The following is a 15,433-nucleotide window of genomic DNA, read 5'->3' as shown; positions in this document are numbered from 1 at the left end:
TTACTATTAATGTCTTGGAACGATCCAGCTCAGTGGATTTAGTCTTTTATTTCTTGTTCTATTCTGAAACATTGTGAATACTATAGTAGTTTCAGTAGGATTCTGTTAAGTATATTTGATTGTGAGATTTTTTTTAAAATTCATTTTTCTATTACAACCTTTGTTTCTAGCATAGAACTTATTGGTTTCTTTCCTGTCTGGTCATTTGCACCGATGCTGTGATACTGTCCTTCTCATCTTGCAAAATATATTATGGGCATTTCTCCAGGTTATTTCTATGATACTGGATTCTTAGTTTAATTTTGTCAGGTATTAAAATAAATGAGAATTGGTGTTTTCTCTTGATTAGTATTAATTTTATGTTGACTGTTATTTGAAGTAATGTTTATATAAGATGAAAACATCACTAGTCATACCAAAACAAATCACATAATTTTGTTTGTGAAACACTTTAATATGAAATTGGACTTCTCTTAGTTTCTAATGAATATCTGCTGGATTCTTGCAAAACTCCATTCTCTAAAGTGAAATTTATACTTTTTCGTGTATTAATTGTCACATTCATCTCTTGCTACGAGAGGAGAGTCAAGTTGTAATATATCTGACATATTAATATAAATATTCATAAAATATTTTATCAAGTTATATAGATATCATTGTGTCTGTATGTATGTGTGTGTGTAGAATTCAATATACATATGCCTCTGAATGGAATGTTAATCGAATACAAAGTGATTATAAGAAAAGAAATTATAAAAGAATAAACAATTATTCTATGATAGTCCACCTCATCTTATAGTGGAAACAGCTGTAAGCTAATGAATTTCTCAAGATAATTGTCTATTCCTTTGCCATCTCTTTTCTTATATTATTTAATATAAACAGTATTTAAATTCAAGATGCTATTAATTTCATGCTGTGAAAACACAGTAAATTGACAAGTTTGTATAGTATAACACATGTTTCTAAACAATCTTTCAAAAACAACCAGCCACATTGTTATATCGCACATTCGGATGACCTCTACTCAACCACCTGACATCTAGACTTCTCCCTCTATATCTATGTTTTGAGCTAGCCTACTTCATCGTCTGGGGGCGTCGACACAACACCTTCCGCTTTTGAGTTTTTTAAACCTGAATTTATCAATTCCATTTCCTCAGTGAGAAACTAGCATATCTTTGCCTCTTAGCATTAATTTCCATCATTTCTGTAGGTTTTCTCTTCCTGTTCAACCTACGTGTTAGTTCTGCTTTTGCTTGTGGTTCTGGGACCTCAAACAAATCATACCATAAATCCATTGGTTCTTCTCGCCTCTCTTGGTTTTTGGTATATCTTTTTTTTGATTGGTTTAAATGCCTTCTGCGTTCATATTTTGGTCCTTTTACTGTGTACATCACATTACCCAGTCCTGTTTTCCATTACTATACATTTTAAAATACACTTTGTCACCTCTGTTAAAAAAATTTCATTTTTCTTCCCAAATTTTCTATTTTCTGTTTCCTGCTCGGCAACCATTTGTCAAAAATAGAAAAATTTTTCTGGAAAACATCAAATCTGCAGGTGACCTACCCGACTCTGCATTTGGATTTGGTGTTATTCTATACACCTGCAAAAACTTTGTCATCTTTGTATCTTCAAGGATTTCCCGTCTGGTCTTTCTTAAGGCTCTCTTGAACGTGTTGACAAATCTTTCCGCTTACCCATTTGACCTTGGATGGTATGGCAGAGTTAACACATGCTTCATCTGAACCGACTTACAGAATCTTTCAAACTCCTTCACCGTGAATTGTGTACCATTATCTGACACAATCGTATCTGGCACTCCATAACGAGCAAACAGTTCTTCCAAGAAGTCAATAGTCACACTTGTGGTTGGCCTTGAACATTTACACACTCCAGGCTATTTGGAATAGCTATCTACCACAATGATATAATGAGAGCCATTTATTGGTCCTGCAAAATCGACATGTAGTCTAGACCATGCCAAATCCGTTTTTGGCCACGGCTGAATCTGCACTGGGGGCGCCTTTGCTGCCATAGCGCATCCCCCACACTGTTTTACCAGTCTCTCAATTTGCTTGTCCATATTCGGTCAACAAACGTAACTTCTCATGAGGCTCTTCATCTGGACAATCCCCGGATGTCCTACATGGAAGTCTTTTAATACTCTGTTTTGCAGTGCTTCAGGTATTACCACTCTTTGTGCATATAATAATACCTCATCACATACTGAATAGTGCTTTGAACCTGTGTCCCACTCATTTATATTTTTCGTGTTACACAACATTTTTAAAATCTTATTTATGAACCTATCATTTCCCAATTTCAATTTAATTTCTTCCAGCGTTACTGGCAAATCACGTACTACATTGCACAAAATGTTCTTCAGTTCCATTTCTAGTTTTTTTGTCATAATATTGTCTTCTGTCTTTCTTGTATCATCTCGAAGGTTTATTATTTGTTGGCATTCCTCAGTCACTTTCTGCAAAGTGATTTCACATCTTGTTTCAACTTTGGTAATATTCTTTTTCTAATTTCCGCATTTTCTGTTGCCACTAGCCCTTTAACGAATATTAGGCTCTTGAACATATCTGCCATTAACTCTTCCAACTTAAACCTTTCGCAAGGCTTATTAACAATACCGGCATATGTTACAAGATCATCGGACTCGTTTTTCTTTAAATTTAAACATTCCCATCGAATGTTAAACTGCGAACTTTTCTGGCTAAAAATACTAGTCAAAATATTTATCGTTTCATCAAAACACAATTCCATGGGCTTTCTTGGCAAAATAAAGTTACAAAACTTTCGTGTTCTGGAGTAGTAAGCTTTCGCAAAAGAAACCTTACCTTTCTTTCACTAGACCATCCTTGACATTCCTCTTGGAATATATCTTCGTATCGTCTGTAATATGCAGCAAAAGTAGTTCCTTCATCTGGATTGTACTGAAATTCTTCGATGGAATTTGCAACACCATCTGCTGAAAATGATTCTGTACTATTTCTCACCTGTAGTATCAAGTCTGTTAACTTCTGTAGTTGCTGCTGCTGCTGCTCTTGTTGTTTTACAACTGCTTTCAGTAACTCTTCCATTTCGGTACTATTCGAAACCTCGTTGCCGCTGTTATATCGTAATACTACACAGTGGCTGTGTAAGCTACAAAATCCTCATCGCCACTGTTATGTCGCAATACTACACAGTGGCTGTGTGAGCTACGACATCCTCGTTGCCACTGTTATATCGCAATACTACACGGTGGCTGTGTGAGCTATGAAATCTTCGTCACCACTGTTATATCACAATACTACACAGTGGCTGTGTGAGCTACGAAATCCTCATCGTCACTGTTATATCGCAATACTACGCAGTAGCTGTGTGAGCTACGAAATCCTCGTCGCCACTGTTATATCGCATGTTCGGTTGACCTCTACTCAACTACCCGATGTCTAGACTTCTCCCTCTATATCTACGTATTGGGTTAGCCTACTTCATCGTCTGGGGGTGTCGACACAACAATTTTGTAACATTGCTTAGAAACATAAGCCATGCCATAAAAATTTGTCAGTTTATTGTTTTCACAGCATGAAAATAATAGTAGCTCAAATTTAAATACTGTATGTATTAAATGATATTTATCTCTCACTGGATCCAACCAATAATGAAACAGTAAATTATATATGCATGTGTGCGTGCGTATCAATATACACACAATTTTATCTTCAACTCTAATTTTAACTTCTGGTTTTTCAAAGATATCACTGAATAGTTTTTTTATTATTATTTTGAATGTTATGAATAAGTATTTTTTGTTTTTTAAATTATTTTTATATTTTAACTAAAAGGAGGTGGGGAAAAATCACCTATTAACTTCAATAGTTCAATAGTTGATACAACTGAAGGTATTTGCATACAGTTCTTACCAAATGTACTTGTGTTGTCAAGAATAAAATTTATTTCAATTCAGGATTTTTTTTTTTCAATTAAATTTAAATTTCAGATCTCTTAGGTAAGTTTTATTTTAATTATAAAATTTAGTGTTCCCTGATTTATTGTCTGGGTTTGAATTAAATATGTTTAATGTTCTTTGTTTGCATTATTAGAAAATGCGCAGTTAATGGGGAAATGATCAAGCATAATATTTTTTGGAACATATCAACTTTTGTTTAAGTTAAAGAAAAAGGTAGTGAGTTGGCAGAATGGGTCATGATGAACAAGATCCTTTGGGGTATTTAATTACTTCACTTTTACATTCTGAGTTTAAATCTGAGGTTAATAATTATAAGCAGTCAAGCATTAAGTTGAAATATAATTTCTCCAAATCTGTGGCCTTGTCACTATGTTAGAAGTTAATGAAAGAAAATTATACTTAAATGAATGAACTTGCCTAGATATTGTAATATCACACTGTTATTCCAGAAGCTTACTTCCATAACAAGAGAAACTTGCTTTGCTTACCAACCACTTTATATCATCTGATTGTTACATGAAGATTTGGATGACTTACTATAATTTACTGATTGCTAATTCTAAAAAGAGAAAATATCTATTTGAAAGGTGTTTGAAAAGTATGATTTTCATATTTATTTGAAAACTAGAGAAAAATTGGGTTTCTTATATCTTCCCCTTAGCTATTTCATTTCATATACATTACTAATACTCTTGGGAAAGACATGAATATCACAACTGATTTCCTCTTGTCTCAATGTCAGTCAGTAATCCTAATCATTGATAGACAGAATTTAATTATGAAAGTAAAGAAAAATCAATTACATCTAATACTTCTCCATGACGAAATATATTTCTTGATGACCTTCCATTCAGCAACTATATTTTAATTTTGAAATTAGACTGTGCATAACCTATATCCAAGAAACAATAATGTAGTTCAGTAATTTTCAATACTACTATGATGAGAATTAACAATGCAAAGTTTAAATCTGAGAGTAATTCTGCTGTGATTATAAAGCAGAATACATGAAAAATGTAATAGGATTCTAACTAAATTCATTAGAATGGATAGTATGGAGAGAGATAATGAAGCTGTTGTCCATATAACATGAAATAGATAATGCATGATGAACAAAGAGGGTCCATATTCTTTCAGTACTAAACCACTTCTTGCCATCATCATCATCATCGTTTAACGTCCGCTTTCCATGCTAGCATGGGTTGGACAATTTGACTGAGGACTGGTGAAACCGGATGGCAACACCAGGCTCCAATCTAATTTGGCAGAGTTTCTACAGCCATATGATATAAAATTCCATGTTTTATAATGTTCCTATTGAAATCAAAATCTTCCATTATAATTTTATGTTTGAACCTTTTATGTTTCAAATACAAACTTTATAATGACAAATTAGTTTTTTTACGCAACTCCTCCAGATTCTCGATTATTTTCAAAATCAACTGAAAAATTTCGACTGGTTATTTTATTAGAAATAGTGTCCTGATAGTATGGGACAAGAGTGGATCTTTAAATTACAGGGTAATCCATGGTGCAATACTTTGGGATCGTACCCAAGATATTTTGAGATGACATTCTGTCATTCAGCCATGTTGTGTCTAATATATGAATACCCATATATACGTGTTCATGCACACATGTGCTAACAGACATACATTTATGTAGTCTAATAAAAGAAAACCTTTATTGAAAATTTGGTCTTCTGTGAGTTATATCATGTCTGCTCCCTACCTGGATCAAACAAAATAAAACTATGTACTAACCAGTTTAATTACCTAACATAGAGATACCAATTGCTAGAACATCTAAAACCGTAGTATTAGCATTTATGTTCATCTGATATTTGATTACCTTTGGAAAAATAGGACCTGAAATAAAGTATAAAACCAAATGAAGTTAACTATCTGGAAAAAAAAAACTATGGAGTTCCAAGAAAATCATGCAATAAATTTCTTATAACATTCAGCCAAAACAGAAATTTCCTTTGCTTGTTATCACCAAATTTCCAAATATATCTTCATGCTATCATAATTTTAATTACATCTCTCAAGAAAATATTTAGCTACCAGATAATTTTTGTTTTTGTTTTGCCTGTTAGCTGGGGTTTTTTTTTCCTTTTTTCTTTAATAAAATACAAGTTTGTTTACTTGGTATTTGCCCATTTTTATTTTTTAAGTGTTTGTTTTTTCTAGTTGAACACTCTTCCTACTGATGATTATTCAGTTGTAAAGAGCAGAACTTGCTTTCAGTTGAGCAAACCAAGATAAGTAGGGTTTATGAACCTGGTTCAGAGGTACACAGTACAGTAATCATAGTAAGATTGGAACTTATAATCCTGTGGTTATGAATTCAATGGTGATAATTATGTTTATCTTCTCATTCACTTGATAATTACTGGATAGTACTTTTGAGAGTATAAATCATCATCATTAGCATCATCTTCATCGCATCTGCTTTTCTGTGCTGGCATTGGTTGATCAAGACTTATTGAAGCCTTATTCTGTAGCCAGATACCTTTCCTGGTGCTACCTATTACTTGTTTTGTTAAGTAAGATATTTCTATTCCCATGTTCTTCACACAAAATCAACATAACTGTGTGGTAAGAAGTTCCAGGTTCAGACTCACTATATGGCGCCTTCAGCAAGTGTTTTCTACCATAGCCCCAGACCTTGTGAATGGATTTGGTAAAAGGAAACAGAGAGAAACCTAATGTATATGTATGTGTATGTGTGTGTTTCTTTATGTTTGTGTTTGTCCCCTACCATTCCTTGGTAACTGGTGTTAGTCTGTTTACATCCCCATAACTTAGCAGTTCAGCTAAAAGAGACTGGTAGAATAAATACCATGCTTTAAAAAAACAAGTACTGGGAACTATCTGTTCAACTAAACCCTTCAAGGCAGTGCCTCAATGCCTGAAACAAGTGAAAGATCAACTGCTGAGCTTTTTGGCATATTGTTTAGGGGGAAAATAAATTGTTGCTCAATTAATGTCACAGTAAAGACATGTGAAATAAACACACATGTGAGCTGTTGATGATATTTTTCCTTCTCTGGACTTTTCCATTTTCTGATGAAGAACTATGCTCAAGGCATTAAAAACCTTCTCTTTTTTCCACCTTTACCAAGCATCAAACTTATACATTCCATGTGAACATCCTCTTGTTGTTTTGTTATTGTTATTTTTAATGTTCAGTTATTTAATTTTAACTACATATGAATGGTTTGCTTCCATACAGTTTCTGTTTACCTAATTTCATCACAAGACATTGGTCCAAGACTATTATAGAAGACACTTCCCATAATGCCACACTGTGTTAGAACTTAAAACTCCATAGATATGAAGTCAATCACCACAGAGCCATACTTGTACACCATAAGTCCATAAATAAATGTCATTAGCATCAATAGAATACTAAAAAAAAATTATTACAAAATTCAATGTATCATGACATTGAGAAATGTTTACACATGTTCTTTGAGACATTGTTAAATCTTCACAAATAAATATATTCTTTTCTACTCTAGGCACAAAGCTCAAAATTTTGAGGGGAGGGGTTAGTCAATTAGATCTACCCCAGTATGCAACTGGTACTTAATTTATAGACCCCCCCCAAAAAAAAGGGTGAAAGGCAAAGTTGACCTTGGCGGTATTTGAACTCAGAACATAAAGACAGACAAAATACCGCTAAGCATTTTGCCCGGCATGCTAACAGTTCTGCCAGCTCACTGCCTTTCACAAATAAATACATTGTCACACTCATTAGCATTTTCTGTACCTTGCGGCTGCTGGTATATGAAAGTAAATGAAGATTGTTTAATTATATCAATTAGTACAATTAGCTATACTATACAAAACAAATTTAACTGACCCTTTTAATACCAACTCACCTGAGACTGCCTTTATAAAAGTGTTCATATGGGCCAATACATAGTTTAATTCTTTAAAAATTCAGACTACTCTGTCAAATGTATGGTTTATTTATTCGCATTGTTTTAAATTTATTATGCATTATTTCATGGCTTAAGATTTCAATGATGTAACTGTTTATTTTTAGAATGACATTTTAGGGTAAGTGTGAGATGTTGGATCTGGCCAGTTTGAACAGAAAAGAGGCAGAGTACTTTGGCCAGATATGGCCAGTTTAAATGTTAAAGGTGGATGTTGAACTAGGCCTAGTATCACTGTGAAACCTCTACTATAGTTGTGGCATTTATAATCATTTTAAGATATATATCTGCAATGAGAAGTGACATATCTAATGAATAAAGTAATGCTCTGTAGCTAAATTCTATAAAGGATGGAAGTTGGGGTCAGCCAATACATCAGTCCAGGGCTGAAGGGCCAAGGAGGGGATCTGAAATATCTGACAACATCCACTCCTAACTCTCAAAAAAAACAAAAAAAAAAGAACTCACAACCTCCTGGAGTTTTGAGAGGAGGAACCCATTAGTTGAATGTGAGTTGGGAATAACTAAGGGTTTTTAGCTGCATTAGAGATTCATGATTAGATACACTGAAATAGTTATCTTTTTTTTTTTTTTCGTTCTTTCTTTCTTTTCTCTCCTTTTCCTTCTGGTTCTTGGGAGGATTTGACATCAGAGCTACAAGTCTGAAAACAACTTGTCATCGCTGCTTATAATGATGACCTAATCCCACCTTCCTTCCCTCTCACTCCTCCCTCTCTCACCTCATCTCTCTCTCTCTCTTATAATGGATTTATAGCTACTGGTTTAAGTCATTAAAATCTAAGTATTTTAACATAGTAGAGCCAGCACTAGTGAGGTGTTATACTTTGTTGGCCTTCTAGTTTTTTGGCTGGGTTGTATTAAATTTTGTCAGCTATAATTCTTACCTAATGAATATTAGAAATGTTAGAAAAATGCAATGCTTAGCAGATGGTTATGATACGTGACAGTAAACGATAACTTTTCACAGATTTCTACTTACATTCTTTCATAATTATTCTGGATCTATTTAACATAATATTTCCATGTCACAGTTGAATCAGCCTAAGTAGATCATCCAGCTGTTGAACAAAAATATGTAATGCTTGTTAATATAGATTCAAATCAAATATCTTGCAAGGTGTTGCCAACTTTCTATAACTGCTATAATAGATACTAAATTAATTGGTTGATAACATAATTATTCTCTCATTAAATTTTTATGAAACTCTTAAGAATGTCTGGCTTCTTCAGTTTGTTTTGATGATTTTTTTTTTTCACTAGGCTCTTTTCCTAATCCCTGTTATATTTTTAGCACATAAATTATAATACATATTTAATGTTTTTAGACAGAGTACCAGCTATGTATGTAATGTATATATGTAAGCATGCATGCATATATATGCATGTATGTATTTTGGGAGTGTGGAACCACCTCTTAACCTCTATTATTCTCATGTGTACTCTGACCCAGAGTTGTAGCATCTGTTAAGGTCCTAGCTATGGGTTAAATAACAAGGGGACCACTAGGAGTGAAAGGCTCTAAGTTTTCATTAGAACCTCCTTCTAAGAGAAGGTAAACTGGTATTAAAAAAAAATCTGAAGTGCAGTTGGTTTCTGATCATTCCAACCTTTGTTGTGCCATTGGTTTCATAGCTGATTGCACTAAAAAGTGGATTCAATGCTGTGAAACACTTTATCCACTCAAAGCAAATTCACACACAGAAAATTCTTGAACTCTCGAAATGTTTATATGCACTTACTGAGTTTAAGACATGGTCTTATTTAGTCATGAGAACAATGTTTCATAGATGAGATAATGAAAGATCAAGATATATGGAATGACTGAGTATTACAGACCCGTTGAGTCCATATCATCAAAGAAAAGCAAATGGGGAAACTATAATGAAATGTTAGTACTTTTGTGTTACATTACATTGCAGTTTAAAAAGCATATGAATTATTGTTGGGTATTTTTATATGATAATTAAAAAATATGGTTCACAAATATAAGCACAGGTGTGGCTGTGTGATGAGAAGTTTGCTTTCCAACCACATGGTTCTGAATTCAATCCCACAGCATGGCACCTTGGGCAAGTGTCTTCTACTATAGCCTCGGGGTGACCAAAGCCTCGTGAGTGGATTTCATAGACAGAAACTGAAAGAAGCCTGTTGTATGTGTGTGTCTGTGTGTTTCTGTTTGTCTATCTGTCTGTGTTTGTCCCTACTACTGCTTGACAATTGGTGTTAGTGTGTTTATATCCCTGTAACTTAGCAGTTCAGTAAAAGTGATTGATAGAAAAAGTACCAGGCTTTAAAAAAATAAGTACTGGAGTCAACTATTCAACTGAAATTCTTCAAGGAGGTGCCTCAGTATGGCTGCAGTCTAATGTCTGAAACGAGTAAAAGACAAAAGATAATTCTATATTAGTTTATTAAATTACTAATGTTGGTTTAGTTAGATGAGTATTGTTTTGTTTTGTTTTTAATTCATTCTGTGAATCCTCCATTAAGAGAGTGGGTGGGATGTCTACTTGGTCATTGACTTTATATCTATTGGCACAGGTATGGCTATGTGGTTAAGAAACTTTTCAACCACATGGTTTGGGTTCAGTCCCACTGCAAAGCACCATGGGTAAGTGTCTGCTACTATAGCTGCCTGCTGACCAATTCCTTGAGAGTGAATCTGATAGATGGAAACTATGTGGAAACCCATCCTATATATGTATGTCTTTGTGTTAGTTCCCCACCATCATTTGACAAATGATGTTGGTTTGTTTACACCCCCCTACCTAATTTAGTGGTTCAGCAAAGAGATTGACAGAATAAGTTCTAATAAATACCAGGTGTGGTGTGTTTGGCTAAACCCTTCAAAAAAGTGACCCAGCATGGCCACAGTCCACTAATTGAAACAAGTAAAAGATAAACAGATGTAATTATTAGATTCTTCATCAAAACAAGAGTTTTTTTCCCCTTCTCTTTTTTTAAAGTTTGAGTCTGTCTTGATTGGATCACTTTTATCCTGTAAATGCTTGTTCTTTGTCTTGGGCTGTCTCTCTGTCATATTCATTTCATCTTAGTATTTTTTGAGGTCCTGGATATTTTGTTAAATTTTGGATTTTCTTAAGTACCAGTTTTGTTTTACCTTTTTTTTCTATCTTTGGTTTGAATAAAAAAAATCATGTACATTTAGTTAATTTTCGGAATCATCTGTATAATTCTTTTTTCAATCATTTTTCTATATCTTACTTTATTTATAAAATATATTTCCTAATTTTTGATTTTCAGTTATTCATTCATGCTAAAATCTTGTTGAAAGTCACGTCTGCATGTTAACATCTGTGATCTATGTATCAACTATGCACAGTCTTTTTTTTTTTTTTGTATTCATGTCATAGCATAGAAACCTTCACACGATCACTGTATACACTTTTTGTTTTCAGTCATCATATATTTTTTATTATAACTTATTCATTGTAAATTTGATATTTGTATTAAAACAACCCCTGTAAATCTCTGACAACTGGTTTAAGAATAAATCCTTTATACATTAACACATTCTTGGAAAACCAACCAGTTTATGTTTTGTATCATGTTTGCTTTCACAAATACAAGGAAAAACCACAAATATTGTTTTTAACTCCATGCTAGGTGTTGACTCTAATTTTCAATGCATAAAGCCTACTTGACTCTGTTCTGTCACTTTTCACAGTGCATAAACATCTAATGTACTCTTCATTCAACCTGTTTTCCATAATAATTTTTCAACCTTTTGCCCTGCTCTTGTGTGTGTGTGTGTGTGTGTGTGCGTGTGCGTGTATGCCTCACAGAGAGAGAAAGGGAGGGTAGACAGAGATAATTTTTCTTTTATTAATTGCTTTCGATGTCACTAGTCTATAATTGAAAAGTAACTGAATTTTTACCAATGTTGCAGTTAATCTGTCATCATAACTGCCATCCCAGTTTCTATAAATGTTAGTCTTTGATTATCTTTCCTAATCACCCTACATACATAACACAGCTGAACAAATGTCCCGAAGACTAGTCTTCATCTTCAATGATAAAGAGAATCTTCAGCTCTCTACAAATCTAGGGATGGTACTGTTACTACACATGCACACAAGCCTCCAGAACAAGTCACTGTGACTAACTTACAAATATTCAACCACCAACTTGTTACATCTGGCTCACAGACAAGCAGCTAAAAAAAATTTTAATTTGTCCTAAATTTTGCTGTACTATATCGCAAACAAACAAATATAAGTTTATTCATTTATTGTGATCTTTGTTGCTATTTGAAAATTTGAAATATGTTGTGTAAAAATATTTTTAAATTGACATTTGAATTCAGAGAAATTTTTGTATAATTAAAACTCTAGGTTTACAAGTACAATAACTAAGATTTATCATGTTATTACTAAATCATCTTTCTGTTTTTTTTTTCCAATCCCCTTCAAAGACAGATTTTGCTGTATTCAACACACCAGCTTATTTTTTTCTTTCTCTATATTTATAAACCCTACCTTTTGGTCTTAGTGTAATAATTAAGTTAAGATTAATTATGAACAGCACATACTTCACTCTTTGTTATACAGATCATTTCCAGCTATTTTCTTGTAATTTTAATTTATTCCTTTTTTCCTGTTTTCAATTGTTTCTCATCAATTTTTACCCTTTTGTTTGCTTTTTGATGTGTTTTTATAGCTTATACGGCTTGATTCCCTCTCTTTATACTGGAATAGCAGAACTGAGTTATACGACACATTGCCTCGGGAAAATTCCCTGGTAAGTGCATCTGCTTTTAATATTCTTAATTACATAACTTTTTGAAGCATAGTTAACTTTTGAGTTACCATTTTTTTCTTTTAGTTGCTTTCATTTACGTAAAATTTATTAAAAACAAAGTAAATGTAATGAACCAAGTGAAAAGAAGGACAGTTTTATTTATTTATTTTTAAATAATTAAATAAATTGTGATTACATTTAATGTTGGGAAATGTTTGGACTAGTCACAGATCATTAATCACATGCTTACCTTATAGTAATTTGTTTTCAAGTTTAAACTTATCATTGATGACATAATCCTCATCATTTTAATGATTTGTCAGTTTTCCATACTGACATTTTTTTAATGTATTTATTTGCTTATATATTGTCCTTTTTTTCTTTTTCTTTCAGAAACTATTGAAAGAAAATATTGCTAGTTCAAAATCTACTACAGAGTATACATACAGTGAGTTTATAAATATATACATGCCATTAAAAATACACTATAGCAAATTATAGATACAATTTTGCAACAAAGAAATTATGGTGTTGAACCTCTAATGAAGTTCAGGACATTATTTTATCTTCCTCAAGATAATAGAAAAAAAAAAGTGATTATTCTACATTATGTTAACCATTGAAATGGTGTGCAGCTATTTAAAAAAAAAAACCATCTCAGATCTACCTGTTTGTTTATATTTGAATTATAATAATGAATATGAAATAAGCTTCTTTCAGAGTTAATCTGAGACCATGTGCTGAATCTGAATCAGTTTCATTGTAGAAGAGACATCTCAGCTATTTAAAACACACAAATACAGTTAAATTTGATTTTCATTTATTTTTTTGAGTCTTCAAAATTGTCTTCACACAATTGTGGCCAAGTTACTGATACAGTTCTACTGCAGATAAGCAGGTTTAGAGTGCAGAAGTAAATTGTTACTAGAGATACCATATATATATATATTTATCTTTCCAAACCTCCAAGGCTTTTTGTGATTACCTAAGCAAAATATCAATTCAGAATTGTAATCTACCAAACAATGTATATTATATAGTTTATACTGCAACTAGTGTGAAGGTGCAATGGCCCAGTGGTTAGGGCAGCAGACTCATGGTCATAGGATCGCGGTTTCAATTCCCAGACCAGGCTTTGTGAGTGTTTATTCAGCGAAAACACCTAAAGCTCTACGAGGCTCTGGCAGGGGATGGTGGCGAACCCTGATGTACTCTTTCACCACAACTTTCTCTCACTCTTACTTCCTGTTTCTGTTGTGCCTGTAATTCAAAGGGTCAGCCTTGTCACTCTGAATATCCCCAAGAACTACGTTAAGGGTACACATGTCTGTGGAGTGCTCAGCCACTTGCACATAAATTTCACGAGCAGGCTGTTCCGTTGATCAGATCAACTGGAACCCTCTACGTTGTAAGCGACGGAGTGCCAACAACTGCAACTAGTACTGAGCTATTGATTGCTTTTCAATAGTTTCATCTATGGACACCATGACTTTGTAAATATGAGTCTCTTTATCAGCTAGCTTTTGACTCTTCTTACTCTGTCTTCCTCATATTAAAAAGGTTTCATAAAATATTTTTAAAAAACCCCACTGTTTTCATATTTTTGAAAACTACTTAGACATATATGATCTTGTGATGCACCTGAATATGTTATTAGTGATATTAACTGAAGCCGTTGGATGTTTTGAGTGTTTGAACAATTGGACACCTTCATCCAGGTGACCCAGCTGAGTATGAACAAGCCTTGACTTCTGTCCAGATAGCGCTATGCCTACCATTAGCTTTTCTCTTCTGATTATCAGCCACATGAAGCAACTTCTACTACTTTGGTGGTCAGCTTGATTGCTCTTTACCTCTTGAACTTTGCAATGCCTAACATTTTGTAGAATTTGCAGAGGTAGTCTTGCAAAGCTTCATTTCAATTCATTGAGCATTCTTCCACCAGTTCAGCATTGTTTGCTCTCTTCCTCTCATTGGCCGCTTCTTAGGGAATGGAGAATTCTGATAGAATGATAGGATGACCACCTTAGAAGCTTCTGAGATCTACATCATCTACATTTATTTCATTGTACAGTTAGAAAAGTTTAAAGTAATTTAAACTCTTTCCAAGAATCTAACATGAGCAAATCTACAAACCTTGTCTTTACTTTTAAAATTTATTTAAAGGAAGATTTGATAATGGTTGGTTGTTTATTACTTTAAAATGCTCACCTATTTGATAATTGGCTAGTAAGGTCAGTTTGCCTGTTGAGCTTTTCTCTCGTGTGACCAGAGGTTCCTGTTAATATAATGTCAGTCTAAGTTGCCTGTTGGTCCCAGTTGGGACAACATAGGCATATCTGTTGACATCAGTGTGTCTGTACAGACAGAATGGGCCATTTTGCTTGTTGATCAGTCCAAAAGGTGATAGCATAAGCATGCCTGTCAACACCTATGCATATGGCTGATTTATCAGGCTATTGTATCAGTTAATTGAGCTTAAAGAGGGTGATATATGCCTATCTGTTGATATTGATTTGTCTGGTGTTGGTTGCTGATAAAAACGAACTACCAATTTGTGAATTTTAGCTTTAGTCACTGAGGTACCATGAATGTAGTTAACTTTAGCTATTCATTACAATCTATCTTTTCCAGAAATAATAATAATCTTTTTTTTTTCTTTTTTTTTTTTTTCATCTAGTGATCAAGCCTATATGTTCTGTAGCACACCTGAGATTACACACAAAACCAGA

The 15,433-nt window shown here is 33.5% G+C and overlaps 1 protein-coding gene across 6 annotated transcripts in view; it reads left to right on the top strand.

The window, feature by feature from the left end:
* The window catches only part of LOC106874512 (intermembrane lipid transfer protein VPS13A), a 265,132-nt gene that overhangs the window by 111,092 nt on the left and 138,607 nt on the right, over nt 1-15,433 (top strand). For all 6 annotated transcript variants that reach the window (XM_089365902.1, XM_089365901.1, XM_089365898.1 and 3 more), the window contains exons 8-10: nt 12,621-12,701; nt 13,095-13,149; nt 15,382-15,433. The exon at nt 15,382-15,433 is cut by the window's right edge and continues 79 nt beyond it. In XM_089365902.1, the coding sequence (XP_089222028.1) occupies nt 12,621-12,701; nt 13,095-13,149; nt 15,382-15,433 (188 nt within the window). The remainder of the gene's footprint in view (nt 1-12,620; nt 12,702-13,094; nt 13,150-15,381) is intronic.

This window comes from Octopus bimaculoides, chromosome 18, assembly GCF_046866305.1.
Source record: "Octopus bimaculoides isolate indiv1 chromosome 18, ASM4686630v1, whole genome shotgun sequence".
Taxonomy (NCBI): Eukaryota; Metazoa; Mollusca; class Cephalopoda; order Octopoda; family Octopodidae; genus Octopus; species Octopus bimaculoides.
This window is presented reverse-complemented; position numbering and strand designations above follow the sequence as displayed.